We start from the raw sequence: 27,006 nt of genomic DNA, 5'->3' as shown, positions 1-27,006 counted from the left end.
AGAACCGTTCAATGCTACTGCTTTCTCTTGAGATCTCAAGTAAATCTGCAGATAGAATAGCTCACACTGCAGCATTTTAAGAAACAGATAAAAATGTCACCCACAGCTGTCATGCATCAGACTGACAAAGAAAACCTAAGGAAGTTAAATACCCTCACTGGTAACATCAAATGTCAAAGAACTTAAAAATACACTCATTTAAAAGACAAAAAATTAGCCTCCTGTAAGTCTACCTGATTACACTTTTTGAAAACTAAAGACAGAACAATTAAAACCTTTGAAGTAATTTTAAAACAACTGACATTTGCTGACAACTGTTCACAAATCAGCACGGTGTTTTATAAACACATGAGAGAAATCCCAGACCTACAGACCAAGGAAGAGGCAGCACATGTAACTAGTAGAGGTAATGAATGTGTAATTAAAGTGAGGAGCTCAAACATGAGAACCTCTGGGGCTGTCCAGCAGCAAAGTACAAATACAGATGTGTCAAGCGCTAGACAAGTTCCTGAGGAGACTTTCCTGGGAGCTGGTTGCTGTGGCCATGGACTTGGCAAAAAAGCAATGCTTTGTTTATCCTTAACTACTATTGAGCCCCATAAGCAGGGGAAATTTTTTGGACCATGTGTTAGGCAAGAGCAGGAATTCAGACTAACTTGGAAGTGTTTCACTATACCACAAGTTTAATCTGTGCTTTAACTTCTAAGAACTCCAACATCAGTATAGCAGAGCCATGTGGTTGAATAATTTCTCAAAAATTAGTATGAAAGTTAATCCCCCAGCATTTCAGCAAGGTCAGGTTATGTTTTAGATATTTAACAAATTATAGCCCAAGGCATATTGTATCTGAGACGGTACAGAAATCTCAGAAATACCTAATATTTAATAATACAGAAATATCTACAATATTTAAGCTCTCTACAATGAAGTTATTTATACTAGTTTTCCCTGTTTCCAGCCTTCACCTACTGGTGTTTATGAAAGCAAGGGAAAAAGTAATTTAACTCATGAAGATAAATAGCACAGTTTCTGCAGGAGTATTTTGTTTGGAAAAGAGTTAACTGGTAAAAAAAAAAAAGGGAAAAAAAAGCCTTTTCAAGACAAATTTTCATTTGGGATTTTATTTTTTAAAAAAATTCAAATAATTTTCTATTTATTAATGGAATGCATAAAATCTAGTTTTAAAGAAAAGACTTTAAAAATCCACTTCAAATGTTTAGAAACCTGGCTTATACTGATCCACAATGAAAAATTAGTTTGAAACTTTTCTCTATCCAAGACAATGCCTCAAAACCAAATTCAAAGTAATCACACAGGAAAAAGCATTGAATAAACATTAAGATTATAAAAACCAGGTTCTAATGAGACACTTCCAGTTTTCACAGGTTTCTGTAGAAGTTACACTAAGTTTCTGTAATTAGACCTTACCTGGATAAACTCATTGTCCTTTGATTTGAAAACAGGAAGTTCTGTTCACAGTAAGTCGCAAGTTCTGTGACGTTTAGTCACTCTTTTCTTTCATTTAAAACTTTATAAATGATTTACTAATGCCAAACTGTTCCACCAGGACTCTGGACTGAGCTTCCTCTTTATTCTGTGGGGACTTTCAGTATAATTAGATTACAGAATGCTACAAGACATAGCTTGAAACAATTTGAGTCCTTCCCTTTTCTAACTGTTACCTAATTCATATTCTCCTTCTGACATAAAAGCTTACAAAAAACCCAAAACCTTTACAAACATCCACAGCAGCAGTTCTTCCAGCAAGCAGAAAGAATGGCTCCCTGTGAACAGAGTACAATTGTCAACAAAGTGCCACTGTGCTAAACTGCAGATGCAAACTGTTCTGAAACCGCAGTGCAGCCAGCACAAGAGCATCGAATGTCAGTATTAAAGGGCAGTACCTACCAGCAAGGATACACTTGATAGGCCAGGCTCTAAAGAGAGCTCACACACAAGGCTAGTGTGGGACTAACAGCATGTCTGGCTAAAATGAAATAAAACCAGACAAGGCTGGCTAGTTTACTTACTAAATGAAGAAAGCTGACTTTAGACAGAAAGTCCAAGCTCACGTTCCTCTTTCAACAAGCCAGGCAGTCTGACTGCAGCCCTTAATGAGAAGGCTCCAGATCTAAAGACATTACACTCCAACAGAGATAAGCAGTCCAAAGAACAGTTTGCTTTTCAAATACAAGTTAGTTGCTTTGTCATGAACAGACTAGAAAGCCTCAGATTAAATGCAAACTGGCTTTCTAAAAAACTGCTATTTAACTTTTTTTTTTTTGCTTATTTTGATAATTTTTAGTTTGCACAGCAAAAATTAAATGGAGCTCATCTTCAAAGACAAGGAAGAGTGTATGAGGTGGCTCTAGAAGCTTCCTTCTATTGTCAAAATCTGGACAGATGTATCAAATTCCCTTAAAATTGTGCTGCTATCAGGCTGCAGAATGCAGGCATGGGAGAAGACATGCCTGGTGACACGCAGGCACTGCCTTTCCTCCCCTCAGTTACTTGCTTCCTCCACTGAAAGTTACTACTCTCAGAAGTGACTCAGCAGAGACAAAAACAAACAAATAAACAAACCAACTAAAACAAAACCTGAAACCAACCAAGAATAATATTTAAAAAAAAAAAAAAAAAACACACACAAAAAAACACCACTAAAGAAAACCACACAAAAATCCACCAAAATGCAACCCTCCACTCCCCAAACCAACCAATCAACCAACAAAACACAAAAGCAAAAAACTTCCAAAGAAACCCAACCCAATCAAAAACAGAGTACCTCAACTGCCTCAGTGCAAAGGCCAGCACTCTCACGGAAGCTGGAACAGAAGCTAGTTTGAACTAAATTATCAAACCTTCACTTCACTACAGCTCAGGGACAGCCATCTCCAGTAGGTAACAAAACCCTGCAGTTACCTGCCAAGTCTAAAAAGCTACTTGGAGCTCAAGTTGTTTACAGCCAACCTCTCAAAAATTACTGAAACACACTTGTCAAATGTAACTAGAGTTTGCAAAAGGACAGATGACTTAGGAGTCTTGATTCAAAAGTACAAATGAGTATGGCTTCTGGAAATTAAACATTAAGGAATTATATAGCCCAATTTCATTTCTAGTGATATTGTGAATTTGCATCACTGTGCACATCAAGAGCAACTGATCCACCTGAAAGTAGCATCTTGAATTGTACATGGTGCAGATAAATAGGCACTCATGACAAGGCTACCATGAAAACTGTTACTATACATAAAAAGGCAAGATGAACAGAAAAAAACTGATTAGGAATTTACTTTGGATTAATTTAAGACGTTATGCATCAGGCACCACTAGTGTAGCAGCAAGAAGGAGGCTGAACAAGGTCCTGTCTCTCTACATAGCAGGTTATGTAGCTGAAACAATAACTGGATAAAAGGAAAAAAAAATAATTGAGAAAGATTTAAGATTTCAAGAACTTAATAGAAATTAGAGTTAAGATCTTAGAAGGCAAGAAGGTGACATCCCTGGGATACTTTACTTTGAATTGGATACTAAAAATCACAGTGTAATTTCTTACTATTAGAGGCAGCTATAAACACTCCTGAAAAAAACCTTCTAGAGTTTCACAAAAACATAACTCTTAAAAACACAGCACAAAACCACAAATTCTTAAACCTTTGAGCTCTCAAATTGAAGTGCTGTGTCATGAATTTTTTAACTAATTCCCCTTTAACAGCCTCTATGCTACAATTGCAATAAACGAATTTTATTCTCATGACTGTACTTCAAGGAGCAAAAAGTTTTCCATTCACCTGTTCTGTTCCTCAAGTTTAGCAAGCAATTCCAAGTCGTCTGGGCTGAGCTGTGTTGGTGAGGATGGTGACAGGGCGGGTGTGGACAGGGTGGTGGAGGGGGATGTGGTGTGGAGGGAGGCAGATGGACTCGCCACCTGGCTGGCCATTTGACTGACGGTGTGCGACACCGTGTTCTTCACCCATGAGAGAGTGGAGCTCAGCTTGCCTGCAACCTTGTCTGTCGCCACCTGTATCGACACAAAGAAGAGGATGCAAAAGTTGTCCTTTTAAAACTCCTTTTTTCCAGCAAACCTGCCGCATCCAACAAAGGAAAAAATATACAATATGCACAAAGCAACACTGAGATTATTTATTTCTCCAGGACCCCAAGGCTGTCAGAAGTAACACAAGCATCACCAGCAATACAGTATTATAGAAGTACATGCAAGTATGTTGCTAATCCACAAAGACAAACCCCAAGAAACTCCTGATGTATACTCACAGAGCTCATCTCTGCAGTACAGAAATACCACAGGATCCAGGATCAGCTCCGACTTTCCATTATAAAAATAAATAGAAATAAAAGCTTATTTTAAAATGTCTTGATAAACTAAAATAATGGCACAGAAACTGTAGAAATATAGATATAGAAACAATCAACTACTTGACTGATAGACACTGAAGCAGAATATCAGTGTAACCCCCCAAACCACCCACTGCTCACCTTCACTAATCCCTGCAGTGCCAGGACAGAGGAGCAGGGGCACCCCATTTCTGATTTACACCAAAGCCAAGCAACCTCTAGCATTGCCAGTGTGCAGAAAACAGTCACAAAGAACCTGTGCCCATAAATCTACAACAGCTGAAAGTCTCACAGTAAGACACCATACTGCTGCCTCTTTCCTCACTTTCTCTTCAGGTCACTCCCACACCAAGTGTCCTTGATCCCCAGTCCCACTGCCAGTGCCTGGACAGACCCCAGGGTTTTGGGGGAAAGGCAAGAGGTGCTGCTAGAGTCAGGGAAGCAGTGGGCTCAGAAAAGCAAAGGTTAACTGGTGCTGATCATTAGCTGCTGCTACTCCTTGACCAGTGCAGTGGGCAGAAGAGCAGCTGTTGGGGACATCTTCCAGTGAACCCCTCACTAGAGGCTCCCTTCAGCATCTGAAAATGTACGGGGCTTTGACACACAGGAACTCAGAGTTCAGTCCTTCCCCAGACCAAGGAAATCCAGGTGCACCTTAGAGGAAGAGCTGGCTGCCTAGCAAATGTTAAAACTTGGCAAAACCGAGGCTCAAGAGGAACTTCTGAAGTGGTGTTGCTGGTAACCATTTATTTTGAACTTTGCTGATTTCCTCAAAGCACGGAATTACTCAATGCCACAAAGAAATCTGCAGTACAGCCTATAAATAATTACAAAGATACTAAAGACACTGAGCTACAGGGAAGAAAAAGTCCCTTCCCAAGATCCTCCAACAGAATCTAATTAAAGCAAAATTTCAACTGAAAAATCTCCATCTCATCACACTTTGCATTTATCTGAAGCACAATATATAGACTTAGTGACTGACTGCTGAAACAGAAGCTTTAGTTGGATACAATGCTACAAAGAACTTTTTTAATGAAATCCAGCAGTATTTTATTTTCACTTCATATCAAAAAGAAGACACACTGACTGCTTCAGCAAAACAACACAGGCCAAACCCAAACAAGTGGTAATCAACCTTCCCACTTACTCTCCAACAACAACATAACACCTAAGATCTCTCCTAGAAGACATTTCCAATCTTCATATGCTTAGCATTCATTCTGAACATGGTATCAAATTTTGCTGGAAGTCTTCAGAGGCAGGGATGTAAACCACAGGTGGGGATAGCAAGATACCAACATAAGCATCAGAAAGGTTCCAGTTGGTTCTTGTCACTGTTGGACAGCACAAGCCAGGTACATAAAAGCAAGAAAAAAGGAAAAAGAAAAAAAGCCCCACAACAACCCAAAACATAAAGATCCCAACACCTGTTTTTCAAATATAATCTTAGGAAAAAATTGCTTCAAACACTAGCATTTAACACCATCTTTTATAAAAGAAAGGAATGAAAATTACTAGAGGTTTCAAAATTCTAAGTTTAATACATGCATTAATATTTCACTCAGTCTATATCCTTTATTCTCTATTGCTATGAAAGGATAAATTATTGGTGTTTCACTTTGAATAAAATCACATTATAATGAAGGTAACCCATACATCTCATTTAAGACTGATTATTTTCTCAAAGGCTTTAAACTGCTTAAAATATCACAAGTAATTCCAAAAATAAATGCTGGCAGAACCAGGGCCAATCTTAACACAGTAAAAATGACTGCCATACACAGCAGGCTTTAGGAGTCACCCTCTCTAAGAATCTTAGGTATAAGGATTAGAAAAGCAACGATTTGGAGTAATACCCTATGTGGTGCAAACGGGAAGAAAAAACATACGTTCAATTTTTATCTTTTCACAAAGTAAAGGAACTGGAAAGACTTAAGGCATAAAACAAAATTCAAGGTCAGTCTGGCTTATAAATGATGAGGCTTACACTGTACAGTAGGACAGCTGAAGGGGGGTGGTGTAAGGACAGAAATCAAGAATCTTGCTGACATTCATTCACCAACATATCACTGGGCATTAAAATTAACTCAGAAGTGTGAAGAAGCCAATTATGTGAAGAATATAAAAAATATATGGTCAGGAACACCATACAAGAGCAGTTAAGTCAGGCAAAACAATGTGCCTAACAATACTGTTTCTCAGGGCAGCTCAGAGGTGCATCAGAATGTATCAGAGAATCAGTAACCCAAAACTATTTCTAGCCAGCAACCAGAAAATACTGACACACAGAGCAGGCAAAGCGCACAACTACCAAAAGCAAATGCTTGAAGATCAAAAGGCTCACAGTGAAATTTGCATCAAAAACACATGAAGAATTTGTCTGGGGGAAAATAGTTATGGCAGTCACCTAGGGCAAAACTAAATCAAGAAAAACACAATCCTGATTAACAGCTAACTAGTCACACCTCACCTACATCCTTTTTGCCAGGCTTTTCCAGGTTTCCTAAATAGCTAGAGCCAGCTCTCTTAACTTGTCAACATCAGTGAAGACTCCCAAACCAAGCCATGAAGGTATTTAGCTACGTGTTCATCATCCAATTCCGTGGATAGGATACAGTAACAGGATTTTTCATATTTCATCATTTCACCTACCTTAATTTCAAAATTTACAACAGTAGCAGAAGATTTCACAGAGCTAATCTTTGAAAAGTGAATTAAGACCATCTAGAAAACAGGTCACTGAAATTCAAATATGAGAAAACCTTGGGCTATATCCAAATAAACTGGATCTGAACAAATGCATACTTCATTAATAAAGAAGATTCTCTATTTTTTTATATCTATGGCTCTAGTAAACTGCCTCCAGAATCCAAAATTCATCAGAACACTAATAGCAAAATAAGTCATATGCACAGTTTTTAGCGTTTCTTTCCTCTGTGTGGTTTTACTCTAATCTGAGAACAAAATAGTATTTTGATGAGAAGTGGAAATAAAACACCCTGATTTGGAATTACAATCTCCAGGATAATTTTTAAAAAATTAAAATTATAAATTTTAAAAATTATAAAATACCAGAATTTTTGAAAGTGAGTATATATTGTCATTAGTAATTTTAGGTGTTTGGCTTTGCCTATTTTAAGTATATCTTCTTTTTTGGTTCCGTTTAAATATTAACATGAAAATGGAACTTAGTCTAAATCATAATACAAAATCACTGGCAATAAAGCAAATTATTTTGATGGTAATTTATTAGTAACATTGATTCTCTTCAGGAAATTATGGAAATGGCATTTACATTTGTTCACCTGATTCTAATGATGTGGAAAATATGGAATACCAATATCAACACGTAAAGATCCAATTACTTGAATTAATTATTTTACTGAATTTAAGCTGCAAAACTATCGTTTGGTTTAATTATTTTTTCCTCCTGTGAAGACAATGCACCAGCATTCCTATGGACACACTGAATATAGCTGCCTTTTCAACTCTTTACCCTCCTCTTAAGACTGAAAATCCCTGCTATGTCACCAGCTTTCCAATTCCATGAGCACCGTTGCACCCAACAGCACAGCTGTACTTGGCTATCACTGAGAGCACTGCTGCCTCCCACCTTTCTGCTGAGAAGCCCTGCCACAAGAGATCTGTCACACACCAGGACAACACAGACACACAGAACACAGGTGGGTCCTACTGACTCCCAGGAGATCTGCACCGCTCCTCTGACAGCAGAAAGCAGAGAACAGGTTTCACTCTAGCCCTGACAGAGGCTGGGGCTCCCCCAGTTACCAATCACAGGGACAGCAATGAGAATACATTTAGTATGAATGACAGCAGATACTTTCACTGGGCATCACCAACTCCAGCAAACACAGGAAAATCTGTGTGAGATTTGGTTTAACCTCCCTTCTTTAGAGAGCTGATTTTGCTTAACACAATATTCTGGAAAGACTCAAGACAACAAGTCTCATTAAACCTTTAATCTTTGGGCTTTTTGGGCAGTGTCCTCAAGGCTTTCCTAAACACGTGTTTCTTTAAAAACCTGGTTATTATTTTAACAGATACATCTGCAGGCCTGCAGCAGTATCTGCCTTTTGCCTGCAAGAACGATGCTCTACACTTCAATTATTTTGGACACAAAGCATCCTTCCCTCTGCTACTCTTCATTGCTGTGGAAAAGAAACGGTAGTCATGTGCCCAGCTGTTTGTAGCAGGAACAAGGACAGCCAGGTACACCACAGCACCTCTCCTATGATCACAGTGGTAAATCCAGCCACACGAGACAGGGCTTTGCCCTCCTGCTCACCAGGCTGCTCCAGCGCGGCGCTTCCCGGCCGGTCACGGCACACGGAGCTCCAGCCAGACTGCTCCTGAGTGCCAACACCTCCACATCTAGGTGAGCTCTCCATCCCCGTTCAGCTAACCAGCCCAGGCTGCAAGTCCCCAGTGAACAGGATTCTTTGCTCAACTCACCTCAGCCAGTTTTTCAACTCTGCAAAAAGAATTGGTTTCCTTCTTATTCCCATCCAAGTTACCCTTAAAGAGTACAAGAGGTAACCTACATTGGCTGGGATGTATGCCAAACCATCAAGAACACCATCAGGATGCTCAAGTTATTACTAATTATTATTGATGTGTGATCAAAAATAGAATCAACCAATTGTAAAAACACGCTTTTTCTCTGGAGAGATCACTCAAGAACTTTACAGTTTATCCTGGATTTTGAACACAAATGCCACTTCCAGCCCACTCTTGGGACACCAACTCCTTCCATTGAAGATGGCTAGGTCTGGAGACAAGCAGGCAGGGGCACATCTTCCTTACCCTGCACAGGAGGACACATGGAACTGAGCAGGCATCTCCCAGCTCCAAAGCAGGCACACTCGCTCAGGCTCCCAGTCCCATCAACTGCTACACTGCTCCCAGCTTGCCAACAAACCCAGAGCACAGGAATTGTTCATTGGCTTCTGCCTGCCTAAGGTCATGCAGAGCTCTCCTAAAGAATTGTGAATTTTGAGTTTGAACATATTGATCTTTAAAATGACGGGGGGACACAACAAAGACTTTGTACTCTTACACAGTTGCCACTGGGAAAACAGAACTACCAGCAATTCTCAGCCACCTGATGAGCCAATCAGGCAAGACACAGACCTGTCTGCTACATCCTCTAATGTACTGCAAACATAATAAATGTTTATATTGATACTAAACACAGATGCATGATATGCAGCATATATATATATGCCAACTAAAATACATAAAATTCAGCATCTCAACTTTATGTTTAGTATCCTTAATCAGCTGATGATTACAGGTCTTTATTACCAAGAGGACTGCAATCCTGTGTTTAGTTTTTCAAATTACTCAAAGGAATACTGCAATGAGGGCTGCATATATAATATTTTAAGTAAGGCCAGCTAAAGGTAGACTGCAACATTCCACATTACACACAAATGTATAAACCTCTTTCCCTGAGAATACTCAGGTATTGTGCATCACCTTTCAGAAGGCCTAATTATGCTAGCACTCCTTGTATTTGCATTTGCCAGACAAAATCTGTTGTTTCTAAAGAAGTCTATTTAGATTTCTTTTAAAAATTTTTTTCACTGTACATGTTGAATTTGCTTACTACCTTTCCCTGCATTTCCCTGAGGAACATTTGTATTAAGCAATTATATCCTGGTATCTTGATTACCCAAATGATTACAGATACCTTGAAATACTGTCTCAATTACTCTTGCCACATGATAAAGTAAAAATAACTGCAAGCCTTACACAAACACTACTGTATGTATCATTTGTTTCAATGATTTCTGCTCTTCATGAGAAGAGAAAGAAGAGGGAACTTCCAGAATACAGGAAGTAATCTCCATACTACTCTACATACAAAAAGAAGTCTGACATAATTGGGTCTGAAACTGTATATGTGGTTTCAAGCCAGTTTTATAGCATTCCATAGACCCAGCCTCCTTCCTGCTTCAAAGCTAATAGCATTCTAATATCTGTAGAACAAATTAAAAACTCAGTCAATGACACATGCAGGAGATGCAGCTGGTGAGTCAGCCAGCTATCATGTTCCCATACAAGCTAAAATCCTAATTCAGGGCTCAAACATGGCTTCACTATAAACTTCATTTGGGTCTTTTATACTAAAAATTCATATAACTGATTTCTGCAGGAGCATGAGTGAGAAGTCCTCACTTATGCTCATATTCCTGATTCTTCTTGTAATAATATCTAACAGTAGTCTGGAATGTCATGGCTACCATTCCCTAGCTTCCATTTCATTTGATACACACTAGCTCCCCAAGTCTTTCTGAAACAAAAAAAAAAAATTAAGCAGTCTAACATTTTAGATTGTATAAAATTTACGCTATGAAATCTTAGCATAGCATCATTTTTAAAACTCATCATCTGACTAATGTGGCATGGGGTTTTGATGGTCCCAGAGAAAGCTGGAGTGGCAGTTCACATGTACAACTAATATACGAGGTGTTTTAAAGAGGAACTTCATTAGAAATGTTGTAGCAGCCCACTGAAGGCTGAAACCATTGCTCAAAGTCATATGAGTATCATTTCCATCAGTGACCAAGTTGTACTAAATTTTGTTTCTTTCCAAGAACAGTTCCAGGTTTTTAATTATCTCTGCAGTCCAGTGTGGTTTACAGTCTGCCAGGCATTGTCCCAGTGTGCTGAGAAGACAAACCAACAGTGCTTTTGCTGACACTCTCTTCTGTCCATCCAGAGATGGTCCTTTAGCAAAAAAAGTTTCACCTCTAACACAGGAATGTAACAACCTCCAAGAAACTGAGGCCTTCTTTCAAGGAAAAGAATTAATACAGTGCTTTTGTACCCAAGATGGCTGAGAGCTCCTCAGAGCTGCAAGAGAAAATACTGATGGACTACAGTAAAAATCTTTAACAGAAAACTTCCTTTGTTCTCTTAGACCTCATTCTGGAAAATTTCTTTGTATTTGAGGTTCAGCATGTGAATGGCACACACATGTACTTGAAGGACCATCCTTTTGGCTAACAAAACAGAGGCAACAAGCAGATTAACCAGCTAAAATAAAATCAACCTTGTCAAGTTTTTTTATGCAATAGATCGGAAGATTTAGGGGCTTTGTCTTTTCAGTAAAATGCAACTCAATTATTTAACTGAAGTTCAAGTATCATCAGGCACTTACAAAAGAGTAACACACTCCTAAGCACACATGTTTATAATTATCGCTCCTCTACAGATTTTACTTTCCCACTCATTCCCCAAAGCCTAGCTTCCTCCTGGAAAGGAGGCACATCTAGCATCTACACTGCATTAGGACAGAAAGAAACAAAAGTGAGCAAATGCAGTTAAATTTATTAAAACCTTTAGGTCCATATTTTGGAAGAGAGAAACAACTGAGTCCTATTTTTTAAACATTCACTGACCCTTAATCAATGTTTTTGACACAACTCTTCATTTAAAAAGGATACAAAATTTACAAGCAGTTAAATTGGTTAAGTTTAAAAGGATTTAGTACCCAATATATGAAAACTTTGTTAACATATGCAACTTTGTTTACATACTGGCAGCTCAAGAATTTTCTAGGTCTAATGCTCCTTTTCACAGAGACCAGATAAACACAACATGCAGGTTAGAACCAAAATGCTCCTCTCATTTAGCAGGCTGTGCACAGTTCCCTTCCCAAAGGAATGTATGAAATGAGACTTAATGGAGAAACCAAAGGACATAAGCATGTCCCTCATGCAATATGGTAACACTTCATTAATTAGGCTATTCCTCTTCTTCAAATGATCAGCTAAAAGGCCACCTTTCTATCAGTTACACTCTAAAGTAACAGAGTTTCTAAATGACTGACTGGTAGCCAGCCTTTCTTGTGAACTACAACTCACTGCAACCTGCAGCTGCTGACAGACAAGAAACAATGTAGAAGTTTCAGCAGTGAGAAGCATAACTAATTATTAATTTCCACATAGGAAAGGTGTCCAAGCTATCCAGTAAACAGAGCAGATATAAACACAGCTGCAAACATCAATAGTCAATTCTTTTAACAAATCCATGCCAACATCTGTGGTCCTGCAGCAATATTCAATTTTGCCCACTAATTTACTTACCATAGCCATGACCTGCCTACACAAGCAGTTACAGCATAACTGGAAGCAGAGTACTTTTGTGCTGTGGCAGGGTCTCCCTCCATGCTATTCAAGTCTGTAATAGCACTCCAGCAGCCCTCTCTGAGCACAGCACAGAGAAATCTAATTTTCCTTAGATATTTAATAAAGAAAAGGGAAATGGCTCTTCAGAGAAATGATGTATCTGCTTATCATCAAAGGAAATCAGTTATGGTCTGATTAGTTGGCCACTGACTTCTGCACTTTTATTTGGAAATAAGGGCCTGTTTACTTCTTTCAAAATGGGAAGAACGAAAGGAGATCAATGAAACAGACGATTTTTCATGTCAGCCTGACACCAAAAAGTTCACATAAAAATCCCAAGTCCATTCTAACTTAATGCATCTCATTATGGAATTTAAACTTGCTTTTGCAATCTTGTCTTTAGAAATACTGATCACAACTCTTTCTCCAAAGGGCTGGCAAATAGTAACTAAGACTTCAGCCAAACCCATAAAGTTCCACCAGTAATGCATTCTAATGGAGGGAAAAAATTACTTTGCTCAATGAATATTGAGTTTTAGCTCTGCTATTTCAGACAGCATACAAGCTAGAATTTCTTTTAATATGCCTGGAAGTAGTTCACTGCTTGAGCTACATATAACCAAGAAGAATGTGTGAAAAGTGAGACACATAAAACTAACTTCTACACATTAGTTATGTCAACAGTACATGTTCATCAAAATGTTAGGTTTTGGCTAACTAAAATTTCACACCCATTTTAAGTGACATTTCATAGCTTTAGCTTTCTATAACAAAAATTAACAATAAGTTCCTCTAACATCTTCTTAGCTACAAGTGCAGGGCAATTTATAGCAACAACAATCCACTACTGAAAGATTGACCCCATCTGCCAGCCTAATAAAAACGATGAAAAAAAATACATAGTTAATGCAGTATAAGATACTGACAACTCAGAATTCTAAGAACATGTTACGATGCCATCAAACAGGTATTTAATGCTATGCTAAGAATCACTAAGATTTAGTCATGACATTAGACCATAAGAAAACTCAGGAGTTTGGGAAGATCAATAGCTTACCATATGGCAGAATACATGAACACAGTCTACTACCAAAATACTAAGTTTGGATTTTTCATTCTTTTTTTTCAAAGGATTGAACCATAGAAGCAAAAGCAATACTGGTCAGACAAGATGATAAAGTAACACAGCCCATCAGAGACAGGTAAGATTTGTTCAGGCAAAAGAACAAAAATATATTTGATGATGGCTTTTTGGCTGCTTTCCAAGTTGGAAATTGGGACAAAATAGGTGTCCACAGTCATTCTATTACACCACCTTACTTCTTGTCTAGATTAAAGACCCACCATTGTGTTTTACTTCAACCCCAAATACACAACTGCCTCACTGGGACTGGGGAGGATCACCCCTACAGACAATTAGCAAGCCAAGTTGACAGTCACGCTGCCAACATCATCGCTGCCATTGTGACTGAAAGGAGACCCATTGCCTGAACCCTAGAGCAGGCTCAACGCTTCCTAGGCTGTCCCCAGAACACCACTTCATGGCTACACTGAATAGTAGTTCTGGCTGTCCCCAGAACACCACTTCATGGCTACACTGAATAGTAGTTCTGGCTGTCCCCAGAACACCACTTCATGGCTACACTGAATAGTTTCCAGAGCTCTCAGCAGTCAGATGACATTGAGAGTAATTATGGAAAAGTGACAATTCACTAAATCCCTTCTGCTGCTCCGAGCAGACAGTTTCTGTGCACACACATACGACAAAACCACATCACAGCCGTGTGTAAAACGGGCAGAGCAGGGCCCAGGCTCCATCCATCACCAGCTACCCATTTCATGCAACCACCACTGGCTGGAGAAGGAAAGGATGCACTGCCATGGACAGACACTCGAGCAGAGATCACTACAATGAAAGCAAGACAGTATTCCCAACTTAGAGGAATCCAAACACTGGCAACACATGATGTTGAGTGCTACAAACACAGAAGGCACAAGGCTGAATTCAGCATGCTACCTACAATCTTCAGTGATGTCTTCAAGAACTTCAGGGATGGCATTTCACAACTTAAAATTATATATTACTATAATATTTACTATGTGCCTTGTCTAAAACTGTTACTGTTTTAATTGGGTCTACAAAAAATAATTCAGAGTCTATAATCAAGGCAAGCACAGGCTGGTTTAGAAAGCAACATTCATAAACCCAGGGTTAGTTTTTATTATTGTTTCTTAGATCAACCAGAAAAGATTTTTTCTTATAAAGTGTGCACTTGACACTTAAAATCATAAGCAAAATGTTACATTCTGTCTGTTTCTTAAGCATTAGAATTTCTTTTTTCTACAAGTTAAGGAAATTTAAGAGTAAGAAAGCATAAACAATCTTAACTATGCATAACTCAGCTCTTATCCCCTTTCTAAATTGTGATATTAGAACCTTGAAATAGCAAAATAAGCATGTAAGCAAAGTTTTTTCATGAAAAAGGACTTGTCTTCCCATTTTTAAGACTTCTCTGTTTACTATCAGTCTTACTTAGAAAATAAACTGACAGTAACTGTTTAGGCATGTCACTTTCTCCATCTCTTCCTCTGCCATAAATCTGGAGGGGTTTTTCTCCTATCTCTTCCTTTCAACTGCTCCAACCACCTCCTGCTTACTTGTTCAACAGCAATTAAACAAGTCCACAGAAGACAAGGATATGAAGAGCAATTCAAAAAACCCAACCAAACAAACCAACATTACCAAAACAAAATATCCAAGCCACCAGCTGGAGCTCAAGAAGTGCTCAAGCCTCAACCTGTGGGAGTGTAGGAAGAGATATGGGAAGGAAGTAGGGCTGCTCTGTTGAAGCTTTCTTCTCCAAACATCTGTTCCTCTTCAAAGTGCTGTGGGGCTGGATGGACACTCAGTGGCAATCACTACAGCTGCTGTCAGCCCACTTGATAAAATTCAGGCAGTGCTGACTCATAATACTGAGAGCTTTCCTCCTGATCATGCCCTTCTTTCACTGGCTGTCTCTATTTCCTCTCCTAATCCTTACTTGAGAAAGAACTCATATCTATGCATTTCAAAATAAGCCTTAAATCTTTATAAGCATAAATACAGAGCTGTGATCAAAGCTGACAACTCACATTGGGAAAGGGAAGAGAAATAAACCGGCACATTTATAAAAACATTTTAATGCTATCTACCAGTAAACCAAACACGATCCAACTGCCATTTCCTTTAGGCAAGGGAAGCAAAGTGTATTTTTTAAAAAAATAATTTTTCGCAAATACTTTAGGAGACAAGTAAAACATACTGAATATTATCTGTCCTTCTCTGTATTAGTGTCTCCTTTCTACGTCTTTTGTACATGATCTTTGGAAAAAAAAAAAGCTATCCTAGACTGATATGGAGTAAAATGTTTTGATGTAGGCAGTGTTAATGGCAGCTCACGCTGGAAACTGAAAATCGCATAAGCCAACTTATCCTTTGCCACAAATTTGCTTTATCAATGCTGACGATTAGCAGGTGTTACATGGAAGCGCAGAAGCACGGCCATAACGGAATAACTAAACCTGGAACATATAAGCAGCCAGAACATTATTATCGACTTTTTACCCTCATTATATAATCACGTTCAGGCTGATGCGGCAGGACTTCTTGTATTTGAAAACTGAAAATTATCTCTCTCAAGAATGACAGACCGGCGGGTTCCCGGCCCGGCGCTGCGCCGATAAGCCACGGGAGAACTCGCCCTCTGCAGACAGAGCCGCCGGAGGCTCGCCGGGCCGCGGCCCCTCCCGCGGCCGGTGCCCCGGGGCACTTCCACCGCGCCCGCTGCCCACTCGCGTCCCGCCGGGCCGAGGCGCGGAGCGGCCGGGACACGCCGGCCCCGCGGCCCCCGAGCCGGGCAGGGCCGCGCAGCGCGGCCTCCCCCCACCCCGCCCGGCAGCGCCGCCCGCTCCGCCGCCCACCGCGCCAGGAGGGCCCGGGCGGGGGCGGCCGGCGCTGCCCCGGCTCCGCTCGGCCCGGCCCCGCCGCCGCCCGAGGGGACGGGACAGCGCGGCCGCGATCGCCGCGCCCCGCCCGGGCCCGGCCGCCCCCCGCCCCCCGCGGCGGGGCCGCGCGCCCGGCGCGCCTCACCTTGGGAGCGCTGCCCGCGGCGGGAGGCGGCGGCGCGTGCGGGCATCGGCGTCCGCGCCCCGCCGAGCCCCGCGCGCCGCTCCGCCGGCCCCGGCTCCCGGGCCACGTCCCTGCCCGCGCCGCGCGCAGGCGCACTGGGCGCGCAGCCGCCGCCAGGGGCAGCCCCGGCCCCGCGGGCCCCCCGGGAGGGGCGGGCGGCGGCTCTGCCCCGCCGCGCTGCCCGCGGGAACCCACCGGCGCCGCTCCCGGCTGGTGTCACGGCTCACCCTGCGAGTCTCGGGCTCGCGGTACCGTACGCTGGAAGGCCGGGCGGCGAGCCGTCTCCGCAGCGTGCGGGTCGCTCGTGTGCTGCCCTCGCGCGGGGCGCCCGCTGTGTCACCGCTGCCGCCTCCGCACGGCCCCGGCCGTGAGCCGAGCCCCCGGCCCGCCCCGGGTTGCGGCGTCCCCACCGCCCGCACCCGCTCCTCACGGCAGCGGCACGGAGGCGGCGCCGCACTCGGCGGAGCCCCTGCTCACGGAAAGCCGCTCACGGGTTTGGGGCGCTCAGAGCGTCTGCCCTGGCATCTCCATAACGCCGTCTCTGCGCCAGCAGCTGCGAACGGTAACGCGCTCTCGGGGAGCAGCACCGCCGCGGGCTAGACGGGCCCGTCCCTGGGCTCGTTTGGCTGACACGTTTCAGCCAGATGCCGATTAGGTTACACAAACAGTTGAGAGACTGGCTGCCCGGAGCAGCTCCCCGTCTAATAATGAGCCCATTCGCCATTGTCCTTCTACAGTGAGCAGAGACTCCCAGACAAAACCATACACAAATTTTCATTTGGAAGAATTCTTAGAAGATCTTTAATAATTTAATTTTATTTTTAAAATATCTATGAAAGAAATTCCAACACTAGCAGAATACATACAGTACTCTACAACTCTACTTTATAGCTAAGTATACAAAGAATACACCCTTAAAAAAGTATGCAGCAATAGCAGGGACAGACTATCGCCAGGCCTTCAGCCAAACTCTTTTTTCATTGAAATAAGGCTGTCACTCTCCTGCAAGTTACAGCAAAAAAAAATCCAAAACAATTCCTACAAGTGACCACAAGGGTCAGTGCAGTCACAGACAACAGTTTTACTGCCTCGAGTCCTCTGCAGACAAACAGGGAGAGAGTCCCTGCTTGCAGGAGATGCTGCTCAAGCACCAGTTTCACCAGTCCAAGAGACTTATAAGTACTAGGCACTCCTCTAAAACACCTGCTTGATACCTTGCTCTCCAGAACACACCCAAGTAAAAATACCGCATACAAGAGAAATTGAGAAATAGCATTAAAGGAGAAAAAGGTGGCTTATACTTTCCCCCCCATCAATATGACATGAATAAAAGGTACTTCACTAAAGCATTGAAAACACTAGCTTTTACCTTAACGTGTTCGGAGTGCCTATGAATAGCAGTCACCCTTCCAACAAACATTGCCACTAAAAGCCAGAGGGGAAAAAAGCCCGGAGGACCCATCCGCCCTGAATTTGTAAGAGATGCTGGGGTGGGGCTAATAAACCCAGCTGGAGTCTCCATTTTGCAGGGCGGCAATGAGCAAGAAACCCGTGGGTGTGGTGGGTTAACAGGCTGATTTTTGCCGTGGTGAGCTATTTGAGGAGTAAAAAGCCTTCGTACAGAGAAGAGCAGAAATCGATTTTGTTTTTCCTTGTTTAACAAAAAGACTAACAAGTCTTGCTTATGATATCATTGTCTGTGAGGCATTTGTCATGGAAGTAATTGCCCAGCAGTAGCAGCAGACTTTGAAGACTATGGATTTATATGCCAGAGGGGAAAAAACAATGTGCTCTGCTAGAGATACTTTCTGTACAAACTGAAAAGCACATAGAATTCTGAATTTTCTAAGATTCATTCTTAGATCACAGAATCATTTTTCACTTAGGTTGAAAAGATCTCCAAGATCATTGAGTCCAACCTTTGATCACCACCTTGTTAATTAGGCCAAGGCACTAAGTGCCACATCCAGCCATTTCTTGAACTCCTCCTGGGATCATGACTATGCCAGCCCCCTGAGCAGCCACTTCCAAAGCCTAACCGCCTTTTCAGTGAAAAAATTCCTTCTGATATTCAACCTGAACCTCCCCTGGCACAGCTCAAGGCTATGTTCTCTTGTCACTTGTTGCCAGGGAGGAAGGGCAAATCTCCATCTTGCTACAACATCCTTTCACACAGTTAAATTACTTCTGAAGCTGGCAGGTCCCTACCAAGTAGGAACCTCGCTGGTATTTGCCTGATGTAGTAAACATTTATTTTTTCTTTCATTTTCTTGGTTATGAATATCAAACTAATATTTTTTTAATATTGGCTTATGCATAACTAGTTGAGGTTTTTTCTAGTGCAATCAATGAGCATAACCAGACAAATGCATCAGGAATGAAGATTGACTATTGTCTGACAATGTCAAGGAACTTGGTGCCACTTGACCTGTTTGATCCAGTGTATATATATGTGCAAGTCTATATTCTTGCTTTAATGCATCAAATATCAATAATCCCAAGCACCTATAATTTATTGTAAGAACAGCATTCAGTTAATGTTTTGGTTGGTTTGATGTTATTAATTATTTGCTGCTTGATCAGTTGTGAGAATTTTCCCTAGAAAATGACAGGAATTAAAATCCTATAATATATACATAATTGGTGACTTTTTAAAAGACCAAATCCATGGATTTTTTTCTGTTTAAGAACCCCTTCTCTGTGATATATCTCTGACTAATAACTACCCAGCCATTTAACATAAGGAGACTTGGAAGTGATCATGCATTATGTGTGGACATTAGATGATAGCAATATTATTTTTTCCTCAGCATTGTGTTTCTCTGATATTACAGAATCAATTAGGTTGGAAAAGACCTCCGAGATCATCAAGTCAGAGCTTTGACTGAACACCAGCTTGCCAACTAAACCACGGCCCTGAGTGCCATGTCCAGTCTTAAACCCCTCCAGGGACAGTGACTCCACCAGCTCCCTGGGCAGCCCATTCCAACGTCCAGTCACTCGTTCTGTGAAGAAAATCCTCCCAATGTCCACCCTAAACCTTCAGGTTCAGACTGTGTCCTCATGTCCTACTGCTGGCTGCCTGGCAGAAGAGGCTGACCCCATGTTACTGTAACTCCTCTCAGGCAGTGGTAGGGGTGACGAGGTCTCCCCTGAGCCTCCTCCTGTCCGGGCTGAACCCCAGCTCGTTCAGCCGCTCCTCACAGGACGCTTCGCTCTCCAGACTCGTCCCCAGCTCCGTTTCCCTTCTCCGGACTCGCTCCAGCCCCTCAGTGCCTCTCCTGAAGTGACGGGCCCCGGCGGGAGGCAGCGCTGGCGCTGCGGCGGCACCTGCGGGGCTCCAGATCCGTGCTCCGGGGGCTCGGTAGGGCTACGGGCGCTCGGTGGGGCTCCAGACCCGTGCTCCGGGGGCTTCGGGATCCCGGCGGGTACCGCAGGCAGCGGTACCCGTGCCCGGCGGCGCAGCTCGGACGGCCCGCGGTGAGTCCGCCGGGCCGGCAGGGGGCAGCACGGCGTGAGCGCGGCCCCGCCCCGCCGGGCAGGGCAGGAGCTGCGGCTGCGCGGCGCGCGCGGCCTTTTCCCGTTTGCTGCGGAGCGCAGTCGTTGTGCGGAGCGGGCCCCGGCCTGAGGGACCGGACAGTGCCTGGCACGATGGTCGGTACCGGCACGGGGGGGCTCGGCGGCATCGCGTCCGTCGTTCCGCGCCCGCCGCGCCGCGCTGCGCGCGCGGATGGAGCCCGATTGCCGCGGGCTCGGGGCGGCCGCCCGGCGCCGGCGTGGCAATGGCTGCCATTCTGAAGGGGCTGCGGCGCGGGCGGCTCGAGGGGCTCCGGCGGGGCCCGGCCCGGCCCCGGTACCGGCTGGACTGCCCCCATGGGCCGCGTCGTGCGGGGTCCCGCCGGCAGCGGCTGGGTCGGGGCCGAGCCGCGGGGCCGGGGCTGATGCAGCCCCCGGAGCCCTGCAGCAGCCGCGCCGGGCCCCGGGCTGCGGGTGTCGCACCGGCTGCGGGCGGGGGGCTGCGGGGGAAGCGGCTCCGTGGCAGAACGTGCCAGAAAAATCACGGCTGGGCGGCAGTGTCAGGAAATGAGCGCGGCCATTGCTCCTGTCCGTGCCGACGGGCCTTTGGATAAAAGATACTTTGATAAAAGTACACTTGGGTTTTCTCTTGAAACATTTGTTCCTGAGCTGGGGTAAAATTTACGGGGTTTGATGTGCCGGGTGGTTTTTTTTCCATTTCATTTTTATGGTGCTCTTTTTATATAAACAGACAAAAAAATCGGTTTAATTCCTGATTGCACTATGGTTTTATTCGTGGCACGTTTAGTTAGAATGGTGTTGGCTTACAGGGTTATATGTCAATAACACGTAGTTTATGTTTCCTATCCAAGGGGTTTGTGAAAGTTGTCAAGAATAAGGCGTACTTCAAGAGATACCAAGTGAAATTCAGGAGAAGGAGAGGTATTATTAAATTGCCTGTAATACACAATTAAATGTCCTTGGTGAATATTCCTACTTCGTGCATGCATTTTGCACACTGCAACTGTTGTTTTTCAGAGGGAAAAACTGACTACTATGCTCGGAAACGTTTGGTTATCCAAGATAAAAACAAGTACAACACTCCTAAGTACAGGATGATTGTGCGTGTCACCAACAGAGACATCATCTGCCAGGTAAGGTCGCGGTGTTTGCTGCTTACCTGCCAGCCTAGCCAGGGTCAGGTCAGCACAGGGGGGAGGCTTGGAGCACCTGGGCTTTTTTAGGTCGGATCTGCACAGTGTTTGGATTGTAAAACAGCTCCAATCTTCAGTGTTACTACAACTTCAGTAATAAACCATGTGCGTTGTAGAAAAGAAGTTTCACAAGTGTTAGCACTTTTGCTGTGAGGTTATTTGTTGTTTTAAGATTTACTGCTGTAATGATTCTGGGCTAAGTAGAACATTTTTGGGAGAGCGACGATGTCTCTGGCTTTGTTTTTTTTGGGGGTTTTTTTGCTATATTTAAAGGGCTTCAAAAAGAGGCCTTTGTTGCTTGTTGCTTGGCTGAAGACAACCCTGTTGACAGTGTGACCTGTTAACCTGCAGTGACTTGTGCTGTATCTAGAGGTGCCTTCTCTTTTGCGAGTTCTGTTTCCGTGTTGTGTGGCTCACGTGAAGCTCTGAGGCCTTGTGAAGGCTTTCCTGTGAGATTGAAGGAGGCTTGTAAACAAGAGCAGTAGGCACTTTTTCATGGTTGTTAGTATGCAGTTGTGTGTAGCATCATGTGCAGTTCCTCGCTGTGACTCACTTTTCTTGTTTAATTTTTAGAATGCTTTGACTAATTTTGAAGTTTAAAACTTAGGAATGCCTGTTTTACAGTAAATATGTTGTTGAATTCAAAAAAGAAACAGCAAAGAAAGAAGCTAAGAGAAGCAGCTTTAACTTGATTTTTCACAGATAGTTATCTGATGGGAACAGTTTAGTCATTAATGAGGTTATTTTATCTTTAAAACTCAAAACAAAAATCAGTGGTTGCAGAGGCTTACATCTGACTGAGAGTCCCTTTGCAGTATGTCAGAATCCTGCAAAAATGGGATGACATTTGGATGTAGAGAGGAGGTGTGAGTCAAAAGGAGAAGGTTCTGTCCGTGAAAGGAGCAGCAGAAACGTATCTGATAGTCCTGCTGTCCCACAGGGATGGGATGATGATGATGATGGTCTCAGACCATGATTAATAAAATCATTCCATAAGGTTACTGACAGTGTTGCCATGCTGCTTGTATTTTTTGACATGTATCAGAAAGTGGGACAGAATTCATCAATTCATCCCCATTCATAATGATTCTTGGAAAGGGTGCTCTTGTAGGCAGTTTCTGGCCCCTCAGTCAATGTGGAAAGGTGGTTACCAGTTGTTGCTGACAAACATTTTAGCTGGTCTAATACAGGTTTGAATTCTTTGTGTGTTTACTTGAGGAGATGATGACTCCTTTTGCAAAAACAAACAAACCATGGGATGGGGCAGAACAAACAAACAACCCCCAACAAACCAAAGCAGCCCCATCCTTGAGCTTGCACGCAGAGCTTGGCAGTTTTTGCACGCTCGGATCCAGCATTCGTGTTGGCTTGAGCAGGTGTCAGAGGAAACAAGCAGGGAGCCCCAGTGGTGGAGCCCTGAGGTTTGTCTGTTTGCAGATTGCCTATGCCAGAATCGAGGGGGACATGATCGTGTGCGCTGCCTACGCCCACGAGCTGCCCAAGTACGGCGTCAAGGTGGGCCTGACCAACTACGCTGCTGCCTACTGCACCGGCCTGCTCCTGGCACGCAGGGTACGTACGGGCCCTGGGCTGCCCTGCCTCCCTGGGGACGGGGAGACTGCTTCCTGCAGTGCTGGGTCAGCCACTGGCTCTGGGCTTCTCACAGTCGTAACTTCTGCTCTGCCGTCACAGATTTGATGTGTCTTGTGACCGTCAAGTCAAAGGGAGGGGTGTGACAGCATGCAGTCTCAGCTCCAGCAGCCCACTTTCATACTTCATCCCTTAAGTTTGGTGGAGGGAGGGAGGGAGGATAAAACTGTAAGAAACGCACCTTGTAGAGTTTGAAAATGTGTAAACAACAGCTATCCATTTTCCACAGGGCTTCATTAATAAGTTCAGTGGTGTGCCTGTAGGAACAGAAGGTTGGAACTTAACAGACACACAGTGGGGGTTGTTAAGAAGCTGATTAGTATTAGCTTACTCATATGTACCCAATATTAGTATTGTAAAGAAATTTGTTAAAAACATGATTCTACTGCAAATTCACATTTTAAAGTACTGGTAATTCTAAATTATTATCAATAAATGGAGGGAATTTCAAAAGTGTTTTCTTTTCCCACAGCTTCTGAATAAATTTGGCCTTGATAAGATCTATGAAGGCCAAGTTGAAGTCACTGGTGACGAGTACAATGTGGAAAGTGTGGATGGCAAGCCTGGTGCTTTTACGTGCTACCTGGATGCAGGTCTTGCCAGAACTACCACTGGAAACAAAGTCTTTGGTGCTCTGAAGGGTGCAGTGGATGGGGGGCTGTCTATCCCTCATAGGTAATGTGTGTTACAAAGAACTTCTTTGGGGTTAGCCTGAGATGCTTCTGTATGTGACAGTCAGACTAATCAATTTATGCTGAAATAATTTTGTACTGACATGGTAATGGCTATGTAATTAGATTCTGGGTTTGGAGGGTTTTTGTTGGTTGGTTTTTAATCTACAAATGCAATTCTGATAGTCCTGCTGGGAATCTTACAACTGTTGAGATTTTATGAAACTTGTAGAAACTAAATAACTACCTTGTTGCTTTTACCAAAAATCAAGTGAATGCTCTATCAGATCTTCAAGGGGTATTTGCTTGGTTTAAGTCTTCACTGAATTGTGTGTAGGTGTTAATTTCACTGTGAAAAAATTACTTACCCAGTACAAACCCACTGGTACTTGCTAGTTTTCAGTACAGCAGTAAGTCTGAGCAGTCCACCTTCATTTAGAATTTCCACATGGGTATTTTGACTGTTATTTAACACTGATATTACAGCTGAGTGCTGCTTTCTGCTAACAGCAGTAGAGGAAAGAAACTATTGGGATCTTTTGTGTGTTTTCCTACCCTCTCCCATGCTGTCCTATTCTTGGCTGATTGTCCAGTTTTTTGAGTTGGCTGCTGTGTGATGATACTTGCAGTGACTGAACACGCTGTAGTTGGTCCATGGCGTGTGTATGATGTACTGCAGTGTTTCAAGACGGGACTGATGGCAGCTGAGATGAACTTAAAACTTGTAGTTTTTATTTTTTTATAAGAGGGTCCTATCCCTCAGTTTTCTGTAGGAGAATCTGATGTATGAGTCATTTCAGTGTGCACCTTAGCCTCTGCATTAGAGCCTTAATGTGCCTGTTCCTGCTGTTTGACAGCACCAAACGTTTCCCTGGCTACGACTCGGAGAGCAAAGAGTTCAATGCTGAGGTTCACCGCAAGCACATCATGGGCCAGAACGTGGCTGATTACATGCGGTACCTGATGGAGGAGGATGAAGATGCCTACAAGAAACAGTTCTCCCAGTACATAAAGAACAATGTAACACCTGACGGGGTAAGATTCATCCAGCTGGAGCTCGGGAATTTAAATAGAGATGCTGATAGGGACTTCTCTAATCATGCAAATAAGTCTGATATGTAAAATTATGTGACTCATGTTGGGTGTTACCCATGCAAAGAAAATTATTTTTTTCCTTCATTAAGGGCTCTAATATTAGTGTAGTGTCCTGGAATTAGGACATTTTTGCCTGCTGTGAAACTTTATATTCTGCCTATAAATCAGATTTACAGGACTTAAATCTGTGCTGGACCACTTTCCCCTGCTCCCAGTAAACTAAATTAGAAGTTGCTGTACAGACTCTCCTCTTTCCTTATCCTGCCCCACAGCCTGTCATTTCTGCAGATGTAGGGCTTATAACTGTGGGTGAGCATGGGGTTGTGGGTCAAATCTGTGGTATTGCTTGTGTGACCCTAGAAGGAGTTCTGCTATTCCAGGTGATGTATTCAGAGAGCCCAAGGTAGCATTTCATGAAAGTCTAGACTGTAATACACTTTATTTTAGTACTGCTTCACATTTTAGAGTTAATAAAATACTAGAAGATGAGTAAGAATACAGAGGTGGTTCTTCTAGTTTTTCCAAGTATTAAACTCCTTCCAGATGGCTTGTCCTGTTGCCTGTAATATTCTTGCTTGGTTCTCCTAGTAAGTGAGCTTGGAGCTTTAAAACAGAGCTCACTCATATCCCCTTTTTAGGCTATAGCAAACTTCATGCTCTATCCTTTCATTTCCATGGGTTTGAGGATTTTTATAAATTTACCTAGTTACTAGTTTTTTCTAACAAATTATAAAAAAGAAAGTAATGCAAATGCCAGCTTCATCTGCTTTCTAAACAAATATTAGTTGTAGCTTGTATTCAAATGAAGCGAGTAGAATTTAGGTCACTAAACAGACAATTGCTCTTGTACATCTAAAAGGGTTTTCACAGCTGAGATCTAGTGGTCTTAATTAACCACCAGCAAAGATATTCTTAAAATTTGTGCCATTATGGAGCCAGAGTTGCCTTTGGGATAGAGCAGCATTATTGCATCCCTGGGGACAATGCAAGCACAGGGATCTTGGATTTCTGATAAACCTACAATTGAGCCACTATGGTAAATTTAACTTTTTTTTCTTTTTTTTCCCAAGATGGAAGAAATGTATAAAAAAGCCCATGCTGCTATACGGGATAATCCAGTCCATGAAAAGAAACCCAAGAGAGACGTCAAGAAAAAGAGGTAAAATTCTCATTCTTTTTAACATCTGTGGGAGATATCTCTGTTGGAGATATCTTAGTTACAGTGAAACAAGTAATGCAGTTTTACAGTTCTGTCATTATTTATGTCTTCTGGACCAGATTAAGATACAAGCAGTTCTGTATAACTTCAGAGTTAAATTTAGCAGTAGGAATATAAAATTCAAGAGCTCTTAACTATTTAAAAAAATCAAAGTGAAGAATGTGGCTTGAATATCTGGAACAGTGTGTACCTTCAGGTCCCAGTGTTTTCAATGGGAAAGCTGCTTCTCTTCAGCTGAGAGCTCGTTGACCATTTTGTCAGTAGCAAACTGCTTTGATTTTTAAGCGTGTGTGAGAAAAGAAATCAAGACACAGCTGTTGCATTGGGCTTGATAATGTCTGTGCTTCAGTCACAGGGAATAGAGTTCATCTCTAGAGAAGTTAGAAATGTCTAGCCATGCTTTTTGTGGTGTTTTAACTACAGCCTTAGATCATTGTGAGGAAATAAAGCATGTTCCAGAAGTGGGAATATATTCTCCACTGCACTCTTAATCACAGTTATGTTGCACTGCTACTTTTTTGCTTTGGATCTACTGCACACTGTGCTTCCATTGCAGATGGAACTGTCCCAAGATGTCTCTTGCCCAGAAGAAAGACCGTGTTGCTCAGAAGAAGGCCAGCTTCCTCAGGGCCCAGGAGCGCAGAACAGAGAGCTAAGACAACTTCCACAGTTTTCTGTGAAGCTTTGGAAAAAGTGGCAATAAATTTATTGAGGAAGCAACTGCGTAAGACCAGCTTATTTATATAGTTTGTAAAAATAGAGAATATTTTTATTCTTTTTTATTTTTTCATTAGGAATTCTGTACCTGAAAGGGTTTTTTTCTCCCCTTTCAAAGTCATGTGTGAATTGAGTTTTCACAGAGAAGAGAGGTGACAGACTTCAAAGACCAAGGCTGCTGCATCAGAATTACTTCTGTAAGAAGGAGGAAGTAAATCTGATTCATTTTTAGCATGGTTAG

At 42.7% G+C, this 27,006-nt stretch overlaps 2 protein-coding genes, 1 long non-coding RNA gene and 1 other non-coding gene across 14 annotated transcripts in view; 3 read left to right on the top strand and 1 right to left on the bottom strand.

The window, feature by feature from the left end:
- Positions 1-18,202, bottom strand: part of EVI5 (ecotropic viral integration site 5) — a 74,362-nt gene extending 56,160 nt beyond the window's left edge. For 4 of the 11 annotated variants that reach the window (XM_064428218.1, XM_064428223.1, XM_064428225.1 and 1 more), the window contains exons 1-2: positions 18,053-18,202; positions 3,792-4,021 (exon numbers count right to left, since the gene is read on the bottom strand). In XM_064428218.1, coding sequence (XP_064284288.1) covers positions 3,792-4,021; positions 18,053-18,145 — 323 coding nt within the window. In that variant the 5' untranslated portion in view covers positions 18,146-18,202. Of the gene's footprint in view, positions 1-1,428; positions 1,584-3,791; positions 4,022-4,275; positions 4,328-16,644; positions 16,799-16,910; positions 17,095-18,052 lie in introns of those variants that run through there. The other 7 variants (XM_064428222.1, XM_064428220.1, XM_064428219.1 and 4 more) reach the window with 7 other exon arrangements.
- On the top strand, positions 17,001-19,684 carry LOC135305085 (uncharacterized). The gene is made up of 2 exons (XR_010366358.1): positions 17,001-17,245; positions 19,518-19,684. It is a non-coding gene; the product is annotated as an uncharacterized LOC135305085 (long non-coding RNA).
- Positions 19,685-20,193: 509 nt separating this feature from the next.
- RPL5 (ribosomal protein L5) lies at positions 20,194-26,768 on the top strand. The gene is made up of 8 exons (XM_064428282.1): positions 20,194-20,337; positions 21,072-21,141; positions 21,238-21,353; positions 22,851-22,985; positions 23,536-23,738; positions 24,592-24,769; positions 25,900-25,988; positions 26,605-26,768. Exons 1-8 carry the CDS (start codon positions 20,335-20,337, stop codon positions 26,702-26,704), a joined length of 894 nt encoding a protein of 297 aa, XP_064284352.1. The 5' UTR covers positions 20,194-20,334; the 3' UTR covers positions 26,705-26,768.
- On the top strand, positions 24,343-24,439 carry LOC135305526 (small nucleolar RNA SNORD21). The gene has a single exon (XR_010366645.1). It is a non-coding gene; the product is annotated as a small nucleolar RNA SNORD21 (small nucleolar RNA).
- Positions 26,769-27,006: the final 238 nt, after the last annotated feature.

This window comes from Passer domesticus, chromosome 7, assembly GCF_036417665.1.
Source record: "Passer domesticus isolate bPasDom1 chromosome 7, bPasDom1.hap1, whole genome shotgun sequence".
Classification (NCBI taxonomy): Eukaryota; Metazoa; Chordata; class Aves; order Passeriformes; family Passeridae; genus Passer; species Passer domesticus.
Note: the sequence above shows the minus strand (reverse complement) of the source record. Positions and strands in the feature narration are given on the sequence as shown.

Bases quoted from the DNA above. Each gene is read 5' to 3' on its own strand.
- RPL5 (XM_064428282.1), top strand. The intron at 23,739-24,591 runs GTAATGTGTGTT...GCTGTTTGACAG, and splicing joins GGGCTGTCTATCCCTCATAG to CACCAAACGTTTCCCTGGCT. The intron at 25,989-26,604 runs GTAAAATTCTCA...CTTCCATTGCAG, and splicing joins AGAGACGTCAAGAAAAAGAG to ATGGAACTGTCCCAAGATGT.